The 18,704-nt window shown below is 47.1% G+C and overlaps 1 protein-coding gene across 3 annotated transcripts in view; it reads left to right on the forward strand.

Moving 5' to 3' along the window:
• Positions 1-18,704, forward strand: part of LOC144152882 (sulfotransferase 1C2-like) — a 115,498-nt gene that overhangs the window by 90,229 nt on the left and 6,565 nt on the right. For all 3 annotated transcript variants that reach the window (XM_077684409.1, XM_077684408.1, XM_077684411.1), the window contains exons 2-3: positions 7,469-7,829; positions 14,244-14,492. In XM_077684409.1, the coding sequence (XP_077540535.1) occupies positions 7,536-7,829; positions 14,244-14,492 (543 nt within the window). In that variant the 5' untranslated portion in view covers positions 7,469-7,535. The remainder of the gene's footprint in view (positions 1-7,468; positions 7,830-14,243; positions 14,493-18,704) is intronic.

Consider the following 18,704-nt stretch of genomic DNA (forward strand, 5'->3'; position numbering starts at 1 on the left):
TCGTCGCGACAGGTCAGTTAGGCGGCCGCCAATCGCACAAACAAGGTTCCGTGACGTCATAGAAAAGTTGCGGGAAATTGGCTAGGGGGTCGCGACTGCTTCACACGTTTTCTATAATATCTCCGTTATTTGTTCGAAGATTGCGATGATATTGGTATCATTGTTGTCGGGACTAAGCAGTCTTTCTAATAAACCCAACTTGTATTTTGTCTTCATGGCTCCTTTAACCGTTGCCACACTTTAAGAAAGTGCGTCAATATTCGATTCGTCAATTTTTCCGATACCTTATCTTGCGTTTGGGTACAACCACTTCAATTTTTGTGTAGAACCCGGGGGGCTAGCACATAAAAAACGTATTCAGAGTGTATTAGCCTGTTAAACAAACGGCCATCACTTGTAACCAACTCCTCAAATATAACCTACAGCTGTTAACCACTTGTTTCAGTCAGTGTGTGTCCTGCCATTTTGCTTGAATGATTACAGCAGACGTAAATATAATAGTCCACTTCCATTATGGATGTTCACACTTCTAGCTGCAAATATGAGAGCAGCAACAAATCAGTTGCCCAATTTATGTGCATGTCCAATCGTACATGGGCGGAAGACGCTGCACGCGGCGCTGTAACCAGGACTTCTAAGCATATATTTATATGACGAATATTTACATTCGAGGTGTCTCTAAAAACTTTTATCGGTGTTTAATTAAAGCAGCAGTATTACTAATAGGTGAATTCAAATTGCTTTGCCATTCTTTTGTCACGGTTTGTATAAAAGTATGTCTGACTGTGTCTGACTTGATTACATGCTGCATAATAGTAAGTGCATTTAATTTACTGGGCCTGCCACTAGCCCTAGGGATGTATCTAAACGAGCATTTCACAGCTTCTGGGTACTGTTTGTTTAAATACTCAAATACTGCCAATAAGAAACTAAAAATACCGCCAGTAAATAGAAAAACAAAAATAAAAATACGGTCAATAAAAATAAAAATGAAAAATAAAAATACTGTCAATAAAACAACCTCTTGATTTACAGCTTGAGCGTTTATGTGTTCGTACAAGAAAATTGACCGCGTATCCGCTCACTTCGCTGCAGATATCGTCGTCTTCTGCCGCCGCTACCACGTAAACGCCTCTCTTCTCTTTTCGCCCACCTCTCACGCGCTGCCCCTGTTGTCTGTGTAGAGGATTCCGCCGCTTCTGTCGAGGAGCTTGGCCCTGGCCTTTCGGCGACCTTTGTTGCGATCGGGATTTATATTTTCGGGGACTGGTTTACTTTCGATGAGGGGGGCCCATATAGTGGGTATGGGTCCTTTGTCTTGGAGGAAGGCTACCTGCCATCCGATTTTGGCTAGGACGGCTCGTCTCGCTGGGGTCTGGCTGAGTCAGATTCGTTGGTTGGAGAGATGGGCCTCTGGTAGTTCGCGGACGGTGTTGTGCTTGGCCATGCCCAGCGTGTTTTCGTTGGAGGAATGGGCGGGGATGCACAGGCCCAGTTTGGTAGCTTTTCTGATTATACCATCGAGTTGGTCGATATCTTTTTTGAGGAGTTGGAAGTCGACGCCGAGCTTCATCCAGTTCTCCCTGCAGAGTTCGGAAGCAGCCTCTGACGTCAATCGCTCACTCTAGGTGAGTTCGTGAGAGTGGGCACGAAGGTAGGAAACGAATAAATGGGCCAGGTAGACCCAAGCCTTCACAACAGAAATAACAGTCCTTAGGTATGGGCCAAAAGGAAAATTGATAAACTGCAGCGCTTACGACCAGTGACGCAGGCATAATTTCATTTCAAGAAGGGGTGGAGGGTGGAAGCACGAAAAAAACATTACGATATGAAATAAACATGAATCGAAAAATTGGATGGAATCAATCACGAAATTTAAAGAATAAACTTTCGGACGCAGAGGGCGTACTGCACGTAACCTTCATGTTCTTTATTAATTTCTGCGTTTCTTCAAGGACATTGCGAAATGGCTCTTCATCGTGGTGAGTGCAGGTGCCGAGGCTGTAGAAGCTTGGTTCATCGCTTGGAACAGGAAAATACTGATTGCTAGTCGTTATTGGAAATTAAGAAGGTTCACTGGCCTCGCCCACATCCCCCCAGATTTACAGAGCCCAAAACCTTCGAATGCGGCCACTGCCCCTTTGCCTTCACCTCCTCCTTCTTAGAGTAATAGCGCGCTTCCATAGCTTCCCTCTGGATTTGGTGAGACTTCACACATATTTACATTATATTTCGTGTTCAACAGTACCCACGTGGTACCAAACATCTTTCAACTCTAAAAATATTGCAATAGCAATCCTTTTCGTAATATTGGTAGAGTTAATTTCTTAACCAAATTTTAAAGCATCTACACACACCACTGTTCGGATCTGGGTCCCCAAAAAGTAAACCTACGGCTCTACACTCTGCTCCAGTAGCGCACATCAAGATGGTTTCGAATACAGCTCTCATGGGGATAACGTAGCGCTCGGTTCGGCTCCACACTTTCCGAATGGCGGGCGCGCCAGCGCAGCGGGTATGCCACTGCATTTTACAAGCCATCCGCCGGTACCGCATAAAGAATTATGCGATATTCAAAATGGTCTCTTCCAATAGAACGCGTAATGTATAATTATTCACTACGCGAGCTCTATGGCAGAAACAATGAACGCCTATTCTCAGTCCAACACAAATATTTGATCTACTCCGCTTCCACGCGCATATTTTTACCGCCGAAAGCTTCGACCTCTCATTGGAGCGCTGCTGTGACAGCCGTGCGCCAAACACCTGCATCACGCACATATGCTAGCTGACATCGCCTATTTTCTTAGCTTGCGCGCACCTGGCGCATCACTGCGTCGTTAGCTGCGGCCTCCTACCGTCGTGGCTTGAGTGGAAACAGGAACCCAACGGGAAGTCTTCGCCCATCTGCTCCATTACCAGGAGATGACCGGCCTCACGCAGCGGCTGTAGCACGGAGTGCAGTGCCCCAACTGATGTTCCCGGACTGAGAGCTTTCTAGGACAGTCTCTTTCTAGGGCTGACTGACCGACTCTAGGACTATATGTACCCCCCCCCCGTCTCTCTCTCTCTCTCTCTCTCTCTCTCTCTCTCTCTCTCTCTCTCTCTCTCTCTCTCTCTCTCTCTCTCTCTCTCTCTCTCTCTCTCTCTCTCTCTCTCTCTCTCCACTTTATCCTATCACTCCCCCTCTACTTCCCTTCGCCTGCACTGGGTTGTATGCAGGTGAGCTCCCTGCCGAGCTCAAAATGTCCCCAGTGCCTTTCCTTTCCTTTTCCTCTCCCGCCAACCACAAAAAACAGTGGAAACAGGACTCTGCGGGGCCTGCCCATCTTCTGGTACGCTTAAATTAGCGTAGCATCCTCAGACGCACAGACATATTTTATATGATTTATTAAAGTGCCCTAAGGTTCCGAGCGGGCATTGCATAGGGGGGTCGACGGGGGCTGGGGGGGGGGGGGGGGGGGGTCATAGGTAAAACCTACTAAAAACACAATTTCACAAATACACCCAAGGAACAGAACAGAATGAAAATTTAATAACTGAACAGGAATTACACTTGCAATCGCAAAGTACAGCACACAGCTGAGAAATACAAAACTGTATGAAATTACCAATACCAGGCGGTGGTTGGCACCGACGAGAACCGCAATTGTTACAATCTGAAAAAACGAGAAAGAAACACGTGCAAAACAAACTAAAAATGTTCTAGTTTGGCAAGACATGAAGCCCTCTTTGCGAAGCCGAAGCACCTGTTAACGTCACAAAGTGTGAAGGTAAAGAATTCCATTTGTTTATATCTAGTACAAGAGGACAATACCGATATTTGTTTGATCCAGCAAAAATTGAATTAACTTTATGCAGACGTATACGGTGCCGGAAAGATAAATTTGCGAGGGAAGGCCGATGGAATATGCAGAGCGGCATAAAAAAAAAGATAACCTTGAAAATTGCCTGCGCTGAGTGAGAGTAAGAAGATTCAATGATCCTGAAGGTGAACATTCTGACAGACCTCTGTCTGGTTGGGAAGTTACTGAACTGAGGATTTAATTATGCTCCAACCAATACATAGACAAAAACCCGCGACGTTTCGAAACCCGACGTTTTCACCCCTGAAGAAGAAGCCGAGCGGGCTTCGAAACGTCGGGTTTTTGTCTACGCATTGGTTGGAGCATAATTAAATCTCAGTTCAATGATCCTGTAGGGGCAGATACGCTTTGGTTTCGGGTGAATTAGGACAGTATAAATCGAGCGGCCTTGCTTAGTACTGCTTCAACTGCGTTGATAAGACCAATTTGATGAGGAGGCCCATATTCTTTGCACATAATCTAAAGCAGGACGAATGAGAGTATCGTACGCGGGAAGCTCCGTTTCAGAATTAGTAAGATGAAGGGGACGCCTAAAACAAACCAAGTTTTTTAAACGTTTTCGATGTGTTTTTGCTCTGTATGAGGAGCCCAGTTTAAGTCAGAGGTGAAATTGAATCGAAGATATTTAAAGGAGGAAACTGTGCGAATTTTGGAATTATTTTTGATTTATCTACAGACGTTTTTGACCTTGATGCCGAAGAAAATCGCAGGGGTTTCAGTTTTGTTCTGCTTTTAATTCCATTTGCCATCGTTTTCACCATTCAGTTAACGCTGAGAAATTGAGCTTGAGTGCGGTAACGTCACCTGTAACCATTTCTCTGTAAATTACGCAATCGCAGGCGAATAGGCCAGTTAATGAGGAAATATAAATAACTGCATATAATGTATATAAATTCGAAAAAAAAAACATAAAAGGGGCCCAGCAGGGGCCCCTAAGGAACACCACAGGAAACACATATTTCGAACTGAACGACGCGATTCCTGCTTATGAACAGAGCGTTTGACAATTCATCGATGTTCAGAAATATCCGGCAGTTTTATTTCGAAGTAGTGGTATCGAACCTCGAGTTACCTAAATAGTTTCGCCTGGTTCCTGTTATGAGCACATTTTGTCCGAAACTTCGGCGTGAGGCATATGCGGGGATGGCTGGTAGTGTACATTTTATAATGAATATTGAACCTGCGAAGACAAACAACCCCGACAATAGAAGCGACAGGAAGCAGATGGGACCGCGTGTGTCCTGTCACCTTCTATTGTCAGTATTTTTCCTTGCCAGGTTAAGTTTTTCTAACAATGCGTGGAGTCTTATAAAAGACACTCCAAATTGTGAGAAATAAAAACTGAGGACCCTAAATGGTCGCTGTAGGTGTGGTTCCGTCTTCCCTGTGTTTGTTGTCTCCCTTCTAAATCAGTGTTTTTGCGGTGCCAAAGTTCCGTTTCCGAAAGCGACGGGCGTTTTTATGGGGCATATGGCGCATTGCGGCTGGGTTTTATATTATTTATATATGCGTTGAATGCTAGACCTAATTCACCCGACCAAACTTCTGCACAACATAAAAAATGCATCAAGTAAAAGCATTATGCTAGTGTTCAGAAATGTGCAAAAATCATTTGAACGTAGTGTTCACGGAGGTGCAATTTTTTATTGAGGAGGTGGACTTAAGACGTGATGGCGGAGCGGTTTTCAAGTGTATGCACAAGGGTGAAGAAAGGGTGATCAGCAGATCATGGTTGTAGAATGTTGGATGGTACAGATAAGTCACGCTAAGGGCCTCAGATAGAAAGTGGTCTGATGTCACAGGGAGCACATTCTACTACACACCCCCCTCCCTTTCCCATCACGTTCAGAGCCCACGTGCAAGGCAGCTCTTAGCGAAGTAGATTCATGGTAGCAGAGTTGGAATAAAATCCCCATGGACGTTGTGAGGAATTGCTCTGCAATATAAGCTGGATCCTTTGCCTCATTAAGCGCAAGCCGGAAAGCCTGCGTTTTCTTTATCGGTGCTGACAATAAAGTATGAGGATTATTTTAACAGAGCCTGCCCATCCTCTATTATAAGTGGTGCAGAAGATGCCAATACAAACTTCAGCGGGAAAGCTTTATTCAGTGAATGTATTCTATTCAGATTTCCGTTTTCCTGGTTTGAAGGTACACTCGGCTCACAAGTGTCGAAAACTATTCCCTGAAACCTTCATGCTGTTGATCAGCTTGATCGAAACGGATACCCTTGCCCTCTGCCTACCGCCGATTGCGGCAGATTGTAGGAAACCTGGGTTTAGGCACTCTGGGCCTCAAACTCAGAAAATTAGGGATGTTATGTTACACCGATTCTGCGCAAACAGCCTCGGTGATTACCTGTCGCGTTTGCTAGTACTTATAGCAAGCAAGCAACGGTAACTATAGTTCCTCCTAGTCTTTTCTGTAGTGCGCGTTCAAAGAATCTGGCCTTACATATCTCGTCCCCACTCGCAGGCGGCCAATGGTTAGAAGGAGCAATATTATGAAATGCTAAAGTTTGTAGACAACAGTTAAGAACCAAGGGCATCTACGGTCATCGAAAATTCACAACAGACATAAATGAATTACTGGGCGGAGAAGGTGATTAAAAAACACCAGTATTGATGTGCTTCAGCTGGGAAGTATATGGTATCAGAAAAAAGGAGGGGGATAACGTATCATCATGGATCGAAAACAGGTTGTTGGAGGTCTAATATCTTTGCAAGGAAGTCTTGCAAGAAAGGCTGGCACATGCCCGCATTCGCAGCCAATAGCTCCGTTTCTTTGAAACCACATGACGCGTCCCAGCCAACAGCGACGTCAGGCGGGTACATACCCGCGTTCGCAGCAAAATGGGATTACTCTTTCCGCCGACGCCGTTCTGCCATCGCTCCTAGAGATACCTTGGCTTCTACATAAACATGGTTGACACTCAGCCCTACTCACATGATTGGACAGCGAAGCTGTTGAAATACCAATAAAAATGGTATTGCAAATAATCTTACAGGTGCGCTTTTAATCTTAATTTAAATAATGCTTTATTTACGAGCGTACTAACCGGGGCACACGCCCAACCAGTGCACGGAACATAACACGAATGTCTCTAATTTGCAGATTAGCATTTATCTGAACTATCGTAATTCAGTAGCTTGGAAAAACTACCGGTTTACCGGGCAGACAAACATATTGATGCCCGTTTCAAGGCGGCTTTGTGCTTGGGATCAGTGGCTCGATGTTACTTTTTTTTCAAACCGCGACTGACAGTTATTCATGATACCTGCTGATATAAAACTTCCCACAGATGTTTGGGCAGTCCAATGACATTGATTTGTTTTGATACAAACTCGGCAAAGCAGATTATGGTAAATTTGAAAGTTTTTCAATGTCTCGCGTTTTTTTGGGGGGGGGCGGGGGGGGGGGGGGGTAAAGAGCTTTTTCGTTTCTGTATTAGATCTGAGTGAGTTACCAAAATTTCGATCTCTAAAATCTAACCAAGTGGAATCTTGCCTTCATGCCCGCTTGAACAACATAGAGCAAATCAACGTGTGAGCTACATGACCGCCATGTTCACGCAGAGCATCCTTCGTGACGTTTGCCGCGCAGGTGAAGGGCCGCCTTCCTCGTGGGAGCCGGCCGGGCTGACCACCGGGGCCCAGCACGCCTTCCGGAGATGCCGCACCCGGACCGCCGATCCCTGTCGCTGACGCCGCAGATGACGGCGTCCGCTGTCGTCCGCAACATGAGGACGGCCGCCACGGCGGGCGACGACTCGCCCCGGAGCGGCGGCGAAGGGGACGACGAGAACATCTGGGTGCGTGGACTCAAGCTGCCCCCCGAGTTCACGCGCGAGCTGGTCGAGTCGGCGCTGGACTACGAGCCTCGCGACGACGACGTCTTCGTCGTCTCCTACTCAAAGTGCGGGGCTGCATTCGTCCAGCATATAGTGCACCTCATATTTAACAAGGTAACCCCATATTTACTCCGCCTATTCCTACATAGATCTCCACACTTCATAAAATACCCATTTATTCACTTAAAAGAGGCCTAAAACCGGTTCTGGGAATGGTATGTCCGTATTGCATCCATCACTACGACTTCCAAGACAGGTGGCAGCTAATATTCTTGTGGCCGAGTTGATCTTCGACCCCGTTTCTAATCACCCATCCCCCTACTTGGACCACGGGTCCTCCTGCTTTATATTCAAGGTGCTACTACAGTCAAACCCGTTTATAGCGAATTGCAATATGCACCGCGATTAGTTCGATATATCCAAAGGTTCGATATAGCCGAACCCGCCTATAACGAACTTATCGTTACAAGTTCGCAATCCGCGGGAGCCCCCCTCCGCCTCCTCAACTCCACTATCCCCGCATGCAAAAACGAACGCAGTAAAGTAGCCGTTACCATACCCAAAATAATCCATTTATTGCAAGTATTAAAGCTACTTTCCGACTGAACTGCCTACTTTGCAAAGAAAAAAGCGGTGATTTTTGCTTTCACTTTCGTTTTGGCGGCTTCAACTAGCATAGCATTCTCTACACGAAACATTATTTGCACCACTTCGAGTCCGCATCCTCCAAAATCTAAGAAGCACTGGCGGAACACATTGAGCGCTTTATTATAAGCGTCGGACTGCTTTCACTCGCGACATCATCGGGAATGTGGGGGAGCTCCTCCCAAAGTTCACCGATGCTGCTGTCTTGGTCCGGACTCGCTGACGGCGCGGGTTCCGTCGTGAGTCGCGCGCGTCGGAAACAGTTATGGAAAGTGTCGGGGGTCATGTCGCTCCGTGCGAGGCGCAGTGTCTAAGTCGCAACTCTTGCTCCGTGATCACGGCAAATCCACATCTCAATGGCCGCTCCGATACCAGGCATTTCGGCGGCCATTCTAGGCGTGCAGAGTTCGATATATCGGATGTGAACTTCGTTATAAGGAATATGTTTCCCATGTATTTCCGTAACTGAAGTATTTTAAATGCGAATGCATTTATTAGTCGGGGGTTGTCTTGCGTCCATCGAGCGGCGTGCGCCTGTATTCCTCCAGCGCGAGCGCACGTGAGCGCGCGCCTCGTAGTTCTGCCTTCGTCGTCGTCGTCGTCGTCGTAAATGCGAATGCATTTCTTAGTCGGGGGTTGTCGTGCTCCGTCGGCGTGCGCCCGCAGGTGTTATCTCTCCGCGCTCAATGCCGAACGCATGCGCTTGAAGCGAGCTGTACTAGTTTGCTCGAAGCGGCAAGGACGGCGAGTACTGCGGTGTTAGTCTCGTGTCTAACGTGTATGGGAACTTGATATCGCACGCCGTTGCCACGTCTCCCGTTCGAGACACGTCTCCGTACAAGGACTTGCACACCCTTGCCTACACCGGAGACGGAGTCTTTGTGGTGACCGTGTACCTCGCGCCCAACCTCGCCCGAGACGCCGTTGCCGCGCAGCTGGACGCGGCTATGGAAAGTGTGCGCGTGCGCTCCAAACCCTCTGACTCCATAGTCTTGGTTGGCGACTTCAACGTTGACGTGCGCAAGAAGAGTGGCGAGTGGCTGGTCGAGTACATGCAGAGGCACTCTATGCATTGTCTCTCTGCCGGCTTCGACACGTGCCCCACTACCATTCACGGGAGTTCATTGATCTGGTCTTTACGCGAAACTGTGACGTGCGTATGCTTCTCAAAGACCCTTTGACCGTACACTTTAGCGATCACAAGGCAGTGATTTTGGCCGTCAGGTACAACGATAACACAAACAGGTGCTGATGAATAAATGATTACGTTCACACTCTCGTCATTAATTACGCCATTACTCGCAACACACTCATCGGTGCACCCAATGCATTCGCATTTCTGCACGATTCCCTTCGGGGAGGTGCAGGAGAATTTTTTTTTGTTCGATATATAGCATAATTCGCTCTATCCGGGTTCGTTATAGCCGGGTTTGACTGCACTACTATTGCTACATTTGAGGTTTTTTGCTTTTCTCATGTGGGGACCGAAATAAGGCGTTCTCCATTTGCTGCGGCTTCATTCACCAAAACCATTTCTGACTTTCACGTCTCTGAAACGACTGTGTATCCCTATAATTTCTCATGGTTTTTGTATCCTCTCTGTACTTTCGTTGCTTAAATCTTGTGTTTAGTTTATCGCGTCTATAACACCAATTTTTTTCGCCCTCTAGGCACTCTTCTTCCCAATAGTAAGACCACAGCGGCGAAAAAAATTGCAATCACACATTACTAGATCGCACAAACACATGCTAGTTACATACAGAGATACAAAACACTACAAGTTAGTCAGATGTAAATATCTCCGGCCCACCATACCCCTACCAGACAAGCGGCAGTGACGTGACCACGATTGCAGACAAACAGATTTCCGAGTCCTGTTTCCACCACCTGTTACTATCGGGATCTTCCTTGAAACCTTTGCATTATGTGCAACAGCAAAGCGGAACTGCTTCGCATGCTGTGCTCTTGCCGTGAGCTGAAAAAAAGGAGCAACCGCCAACGATAGCAATAGAGATGTAAAGGCGTTCAGAAATTGCGATATAACGGCAATAAAACATTCGGAGACTGTTCTTCTCAGCGCCGCAGCGAAGCCAAAACTCAGCAGTCCGGATAGCCGAAGCCCCCGCTAGGATTCAAGGAATCCTCGCTGACGGCTGAGAGAGGGAGACGGTCCAAGACTTTCAGAACCAAGCTGGGTATCAAATGAAGTCTCTCTCTCTATCTCTGTTAGCCGTGGCTCGATGTGAAACATGCACATATCGAAACACCCAGCCTGCTGTTCCAATATTCAAAAAATATGCTAACTGACCCTTCTTTTTTTGTTTTTTAGTGACGCCAGGCACAGATAACAGGTTTTTTTCTTCTTTTGAGAACGGAAGTAGCGAAGAGATACTGTTTCGAAAAACAGTTTGACGCGCATTTGTGAGCTGCAAAGTAAATAAAGCCAACCTGTGTTAAAAACACCTCGAAATCATAGAGAAAAAAATGGTCGCCTATCGGCTTCACTTCATTGCAAATATCAACAAAAAATGATAGTCGTAGGGCGCCCTTGCCAAGTAAATGCCTCCCGTGTGTTTTCCGCTCATCTGTCGTGCTGTTCCTCTCCCGTTTCGCTCCTCCCAAGATAAACACGCTAGAGGCTTGCTGAAGTCAGTTTAAATTTATCGCGTTCAACTGCTCCAGGCCAGGTGCCTCGACACCAGCGCTGCGGTGCGGCGGAGAAGCCCGTGAATCGAAGCACCCTACTCCAACGTTTATAGAACTACCTTTCCCTACTCCACGTGCGTTCCAAGCGGATCGCGGAACCTATCTAGTGGAACTTTTCGTTACTGTTGCCGTTTGATTTCTTCAAATGCCACCACGAGCTATAGCGGTGTGGACAACATCAGGCGACAAAGTACTTTTTTTTCTGCAGCGGATTTAGTATTTCATTTGCGCATAAATCAAGCATCCATGAATTTTTTAATAACGAAATACTGCAAATACTACCACTCATGTATTGATTTTCTGCCTCGCAACGTTTTGTTCTTGTTCAAAAATGTTGACAAGTATGAACATTAGATTTGGCTGTGAGTATATAAGTCTATTGAGCAGATTCCGCTTCGCTTTGGCCGTGTGGCCGAATCGAGTTACACAGAGAGAGAAAACTTTATTTGAGCTCTAGTTGCAGACAGACAGTTAGACAGACAGACAGACAGACAGACAGACAGACAGACAGACAGACAGACAGACAGACAGACAGACAGACAGACAGTGTTACAGAGAGAGAGAAAACTTTATTTGAGCACTAGTTACATACAGACAGACAGACAAACAGACAGACAGACAGACAGACAGACAGACAGACAGACCGAAATTTCTGCGTTTAAGTAGCCCAAGAAAGACTATCGTCTTTAAAAACATTTGAGGAGAAGACAGCCTGGGCAGGTCTAGGCTCAGGAAGTGCGTATTGATCACTTGGCAACTTAAGTTTCAGTGCAGCCGCCAGTGGAACGAGCGTTAAAAGAGGCGGTAATTTTGTTCCGGATGAGTTCAGAAAAATGACCCACCGGACCGCTTCGATAAGTTGAAATAATAAGAGCGAAAAGTATTAAGCTCTGCAGTTCAAAGGGATCATAAAAAGAAAACAATATTTTGGTTTATCCACAACACGCCTTTGTCATATGAACAATGATGCCTATTTTAACGCCAACATTCAACAAATACGCCAGATAAATACGCAAAGCACAGCCAATGAATATCCTTTGCTGCGCGTCGTACAGTGCTTTTGCTGAAGCTACTGGTGTGATCTACTCTTTCGGGAGACTGCATTTTTAGAAATTTGAGCATATTTTTTTACGATAAATTTTGTAAAACGCATTGCTAAAGAATGAAAATTATGTATATCTTTTTTTTGCGCTTGCAACTAATAGCGTTAACAAAGTCATGAGTAACAGTCGCGAGTTTAGCGCTCTGCGGCGTTTTTCCTCCTGTTGTTCTGTTTTTCTTGCACTGTTTTTTAACTTCGGGAACGGGGACGAGCTGCGTCACGGTAGAACAGTTCTTCATAAAACCGTGCTGAAAACTAATTAGTATGAAGTGTTTGTCAAAAGCTTCTGTGATCCGATGAGCTATAACAGATTTTATTAATTCTCAGCACGCTAACATTAAAAATATCGGCCTCTAATTAGACGACAACACGCTGTCCCCTTTTTTGAACATGGAAATTGTTCGAGCTATCTTCCAACCACCCCGCAAAGTTTCTGTAACAAGGAAGCATAAAAATTATTAAAAAGGAATTTGCCGACTAATTTTTCATAACTTGGGAAAAACGCATTGAAAATATAGTCAGGACCGCAGGATTTTTTCGCTTTTACGTATACACCCATGCAAACGAAACCAGAATAAGAAAATAAATGAACTGCCCGTAATTGAAATAAAATAATAAGCAATAAACACGCGGAAAGATCATTTGCAATATTGCTACAATCGCAAACACGCTACCTATAAATTATATCTTAAAGTTGTTTTCTCGCTATTGCTAAGAGAATTTCACAGTATTCAGAGGTAATTCATTTTAAAATTGGGAATTACCGTTTTAAGCAGAAGTTTTGAGAGTTGCATCGCTTGTGCAGGGTTGGTTTCCTTGCTGCTTCTTGAATAACACTGCGCTGCGCGATGCACTTTTCAAGCCGTTACGTCTTTCTCTTCAAATATATATCTTACATGCAATAGATTGTATTCTTGTACATTTTAGTGCGTTTGTTTGAATTTTTTCGTGCAGCAACCGCACGTGGAAGAAGTTTATCCCAGAGCACACGTGTTTACTGCGCCTTCTTCGAAATCAGCAAATGCCGTTTCCATGTCAAGCGGTAATCATCAGCTCGGGATGAGCTTTTAAAATACCGAATGGGAGGTTTTTGGTAGATGTTAGATTTGTAGAGAGGAGTAGACATGCTTGTATATTACAGGCAGTTACGCTAATCAGTTGCAACCTACTCTTACAAGGAGCCCTTGTTGCAGTATGGTACGTTGTAAATAGCACGCTTTCCAAATTCGAGATCTTGAACCAAGCTACCATGTTCTTGCTGACTTGTCAGTTGTCTGAACATTTGGATTTCGTGAGAAAGCAAGATATCGAAATAATGTGAGCGTTTCTGCTTAACTAAGCACTGGTTATTCCTTCATTGTGTACGTTTGAAATTAGTCAGGTACCAAGCAAATTTTCGTATTAATAAAAAGGGAGCTGTGTTCTTTGGCGTAGTTAGACGCTGCGGCTCGCTTCAGGGAGCATGCAGAGTGCGTACGAGATGAAGCTATGGGCCCAACAGAAACGGTGCGTGCAAAAGCATTCAATAGACAGTTTCAGCATACCCTTATCGTGTTAACACTTTACGCCTTTGCGTCATCATCGTGGTTTAGCGGCACGAATGCGTTTTAGCACACCAGTGGCGTTCTCCGTATTCGGGGTTACCGTCGCCATGTTATAAGAAGCGAGAGCTGGCTAATTAATGACAAAAAAATGACACAAAACTGTTGCTCAGATCTACTGGCTATCTTTTAAACTAGCTTGAAGCCAATGCCGGTTCTTGTTAACCGGTTGGCAAGCGTTTTAGGTGCGCTATAAAGATGTCCTTATTACTGATAACTACTCGAGGGGACTCTATCTGCAAACACTGTGCACCATTCCGGGAACAGCAAAAGTTTTCTAATACGCTCTTGCTAATGAGCATGGGTGTAATAGAAAACGTTTTCTCTCTCGTGGCAGATAGAGAACGGCCTTTATTTCGCGACTTTGTTGCAACCGTCAAATGAGCTTACGAAAACATAGCGAGCGCCATGACGCCATGGACGTTTGCACTGCTTTGAAAGGTCGCCAAGCTTGTGCGTGGTGTACGCGCGCAGGGGCAGCCCAGCGGAGACTACGTCAAGTGGTCCCTAGCCACCCCGTACCTGGAGCTGGTAGGCGCTGAAGCAGTGCGCCGCATGCCCCGCCCCAACGCCATCAAGTCTCACCTGCCCGTCGAGCTGATGCCGTGGTCGCCCAACGCAAAGTACATTTACGTGGCGCGGAACCCAAAGGACTGCTTCGTCTCCATATTCCTCAACCGGCAGCTCTTCCTCAAGCAGAAGTCCATGGACGCTGCCTTCCAAGTTAGGGGATTTCTTTTTTTCTGTCTCTCAATCGTTAATACGATTATAGAAATTGAGTTTTCCTGCGAGTTTGATGCGATACTAATAAAAAAAGGAATTATTTTTGAGTCTTCGCGATAATTTCTAGCGCCCCGATAGGGCACTAGCCTGGTCATGGTTGCGCGACCGCTAGACTTACGAACCGCAAGAATTACGGTGTAACATCATGATGCTAACATACAACATAACTTTGGCAAGGCAGCCGTGCCTGTAGTAAGCACTCTCGTTTAGTTCTCGTACTGAGCGATGTGAACCAGCCAGTGGGCAGGCGATTGAAACAATGTTTCAGCTTTGTCAAAAAAATCACAGGCCGTCTCCACTAACGTGAAACCGGGGGAGGGAGGGAGGGGTGGCGAAGCATGCAGTGTAAAAGTGTATTCTTGGCGTCTTGGTGTTTTAGCCAACGGAGATGAAACTGTTGGGGGGTAGAGGTATACAACTTCGCTGTAAAAGTCTCTTGTCTTTGAAGCACGACGCTCTCTAGCGCGAGGCGTAAGCGAGTGTCCCGGTGTTTTTTTTTAGTACGCGTTACGTTCCAGCTTGATGCGTGAATGAGTTTCCCGGTGTTTTAGTACCATGACTACATGAGACAATGGTTACGACGACGACGACAGGAGATACCAACAGCCCCAGCCCCTAAGGGGCTTCGGCCTTTAAACATGCCGACAAAACAACGTCAATCCCCTTCGGCGACAGTTGGGACTCTAAAACCAGAAGTGATCCCAGAGCGTGGACTTTAAGTAATCTGCGCCACTGAGCTAGCTTTCCATCAATACTTCGTTAGGTTCCGGTGCACCAATGGTACGACCTGTCATTTTGGTTATCCATTGTACGCAGCATCGTAGGTGACGTGAACATTTGTAACTGTAACTCCAACGATCACCTAAGAATAAGAGCCATCTGCCGTCTGTACAAACGCATATGTGGTGCCTGAAGGAACCGCAATGACCAGAAATTCACCGCTAAATTACATTTTGATGTTCGATTTTGTTTTGGGTTCGACGGCCATTTTGGTCGCCTTTCCTCCTCAGTACGCACATCATGTGACAGCGTTCTTTTTTGCACACAGCCTCTGCCAGCTCCCTCGGTTGCTCCGTTCCGGCATCACGTGCATGTCGTGGGCTCGCCCCACGCCAGGAGCTTGTTTAGCGTTGGGCACGCGAGACGCAGGAAGGCTGCGCCTCACGATGCCGTATGCTTCGCCTTCCTTTAAAGGTATAACGAGGCCAGCTGAGCTCGTGAACCGCGTCGCTGATTTCTGAGGAGGAGTAAGGGATTGACAACGAAAAAGGCCCCAATTTTACTAAATCATTTAATGCAAGTGCATTTACTTTCTTTAAATGCTCAAGGCTTCCGCAGCCTTGACAAGCAGAGAGAGATCATGCATTTTGCGCGAGCAATGAAAGTTGATATTCTTTTTTTGCAAGAGTGCAATTTTCGCACCCCGCATGATGTTAAATTATTCAAACAGCGTTTTTCAGTTCACGCCTTTTTTTCGCTAAACGACTCTATGGCCTCAGGCGTTGGTGTTATCTTTTTGAGTGCTTACCTTCGCGACAAAGCACATGTAACTTTTGGCTTTGACGGCCGGGTAATTGCCATTGATTTTTACCTGTTCTCACGCCGGGTGAGGGCAGTTAATTTGTATGCGCCTGCACCGCGCCATCTTTCCGCCAGTTTCTTTCGTTCGCTAGACATGTTTTTGTTGGATGCCTACCCAACTTTTCTAGTGGGCGATTTTAACTGTGTTGTTGACCCCGAGCGAGATGTTAGAGGGCCAGGCCGAGGAAGGCCGTATAGAGGTGCGAGCGCGTTGCGCGACCTGATGGATAAGTTTCGCCTCTGCGATGCGTGGGTTCATCTACACGGAGACGTGTTTGTTGCAACATGGTCTGGGGGTCGATCGGCCAGTCGTTTAGACAAATTTCTTTTTCCGCCCGAGTTAAGTGGCTTGGTAGAGAGTTGCGAAGTGTTGTCCTTCCCCGAGTAGGTGCCCAGAATTTCAGATCACGTGCCAGTTTCGGTGAAACTAAAACCCACACAGGTGATCCTAACCCCAATTTGTGGCGAATGGATCAATGCTTGCTTACTGATGCCGTTAGCGTGGCAGGAATTAGGGCTTCTCTAGTGGAGGAAAGGGACACGCATCAAGGGGAAGCCGGGTGGGACTGCTTGAAAGCTGGATGGCGTACACTTCTTACCCAAGCAGGGCGTGAGCGCAAGGTTCGCATCACGCGTGATCTAAACGAAACCCTCAGGAGGTTACGAATAGTTAAGAGCGCGGATACTGTAACGTTTGCTATGCGAGACTACATGGATCTGCTAAAAGCGCGATACGAGCGCCTTTTGCGGCAATCGTCACGTGCAGCAAGCAAAGCATTCGTTTTGGGGCGCCCAGTTTCAGATCCGTCTGTCTTAAGGCACGTTAAAGCAGGCTCAATAGATCAGGCATCGCGTGTTCAAGTACCATACGTACAATCACCGAATGGTGAACGGAGTACGAATAATGAGCATATCTGCAGGACGTTTGCCCAGTACTTCCAAGAATTTTTCAGTTCAGAGAAGGCTTACCTTGATGAAAACAGCTTCAAAAATCCCGTACGGAACTTTTGCGGGGCACTGCCCAGCGTCCCTAGCCACTGGCACGAGCGTCTCTGTGCCCCTGTCACGGCGGAGGAGCTATGGAAAGTACTGAAAGATATGCGTGACTCCTCCGCTCCTGGTCCTGACGGAATCCCGGCGGGGTTTTACAAAGTGTTTTTCCCGGTCCTCAAAGAGCAGATGCTAGGAATGGTGAACGCATTCTTGGCCGAAGGAAGGAAACCCGACTCGTTTCGCGCGGGGAGGGTAGTTCTAATAGCTAAGCCCGGCGGTGATCCTTCAGAACCGCATGCCTACCGGACGATAACTCTGCTGAATGCGGACTACAAGTTGGTAGCGTCTGTGCTGGTTAAACGCATCGGCATGGCGCTCCCGGAAATAGTTAGCTTAGCGCAGACGTGCAGCGTCCCCGGCCGCACTATATTCTCGGCACTGACACTAACTAGAGACCTTTTCACCTTCGCCACGCGGACGGGCATCTCCGGCTGTTTTGTCTCGGTCGATCAGGCGAAAGCCTTCGATCGGGTCGAGCACCAGTACTTGCTCGCCGTCCTGGAAAACTTCGGCTTTCCTCGGGACTGCGAGGCAAGGTTGGGGGCACTGTACACGGACGTGACATCGCAGCTTTTTGTGAACGGGCAGCTCACTGAACCCTTCCCCGTGACTCGTGGAATAAGACAGGGTTGCCCGCTGTCGCCCCTCCTCTTCGCCCTATGCCTTGATCCGCTTTTGCGTCGAATAATTGACTCCCCTTCGATACGCGGCTTCCCGTTGCCTGGCCAGGGCCAGGTCAAGGTCTCGGCGTACGCGGACGACGTTTCCCTGTTATTACGAGACGAAGACAGTTACGCAGCGTTTTTACGGCTTTTCACGGAGTACAGCGAGTTGTCTGGTGCTCAGCTGAACAGGGGGAAAAGCAAGGCGCTCCGCTTTGGCGCGTTCGCGTCGGACCTGCCTGGCGGCATTGAATGGGTTGCCCGAGTGAAAGTGTTGGGGGTTGTCTTTCGCGCGTCGGGCGAAGTGGCGAATGAGACATGGAGGCAGTTGAAAGGAAAGGCGGAGGCGCGGCTAGCAGTAGCTGCATCCTTCGACCTTTGTTTGCAGGAGCGCAGCTATGTGATAAAAGCCTGTGTGTCGGCAGCCTACTACTACGTAGCGAGGGTGGCGCGGCCACCACGGCATGTACTCAGGAAACTGGGAACTATGCTCGGCTCCTTATTCTGAGGTGGGAAAACTGAAAAAGTGGCCCGCACTTGCTTGCGACTTCCAAGCAGCATGGGCGGTTTCAGTATCCCCTGTTTAGAAACAATGAGTAGTCTCCTCGCAATAAGGAACTTGCTCAACCTAGCTAGTGATGAGGAATACCCGGGGCGAAAGCTCTGTGAGTTCTTCCTTGGCACTGACCGAGCATTGGTTTTCGATGGTGTGCGGGTAGGACCCTCAGCCGAGCAGCCACCCCCGTTTTATAAGCACGTCATAAAGTCGTTCAGAAATTTGAGAACGCAACTCCCTGACATTGACGTATTCAACACACCGCCGAGTAAAATTTGCGAAACCCTCGCAGTGACGCAG

Source organism: Haemaphysalis longicornis, unplaced genomic scaffold (genome assembly GCF_048455015.1).
Source record: "Haemaphysalis longicornis isolate Haplotype H1 unplaced genomic scaffold, Haemaphysalis longicornis Haplotype H1 scaffold_9, whole genome shotgun sequence".
NCBI classification, from domain to species: Eukaryota; Metazoa; Arthropoda; class Arachnida; order Ixodida; family Ixodidae; genus Haemaphysalis; species Haemaphysalis longicornis.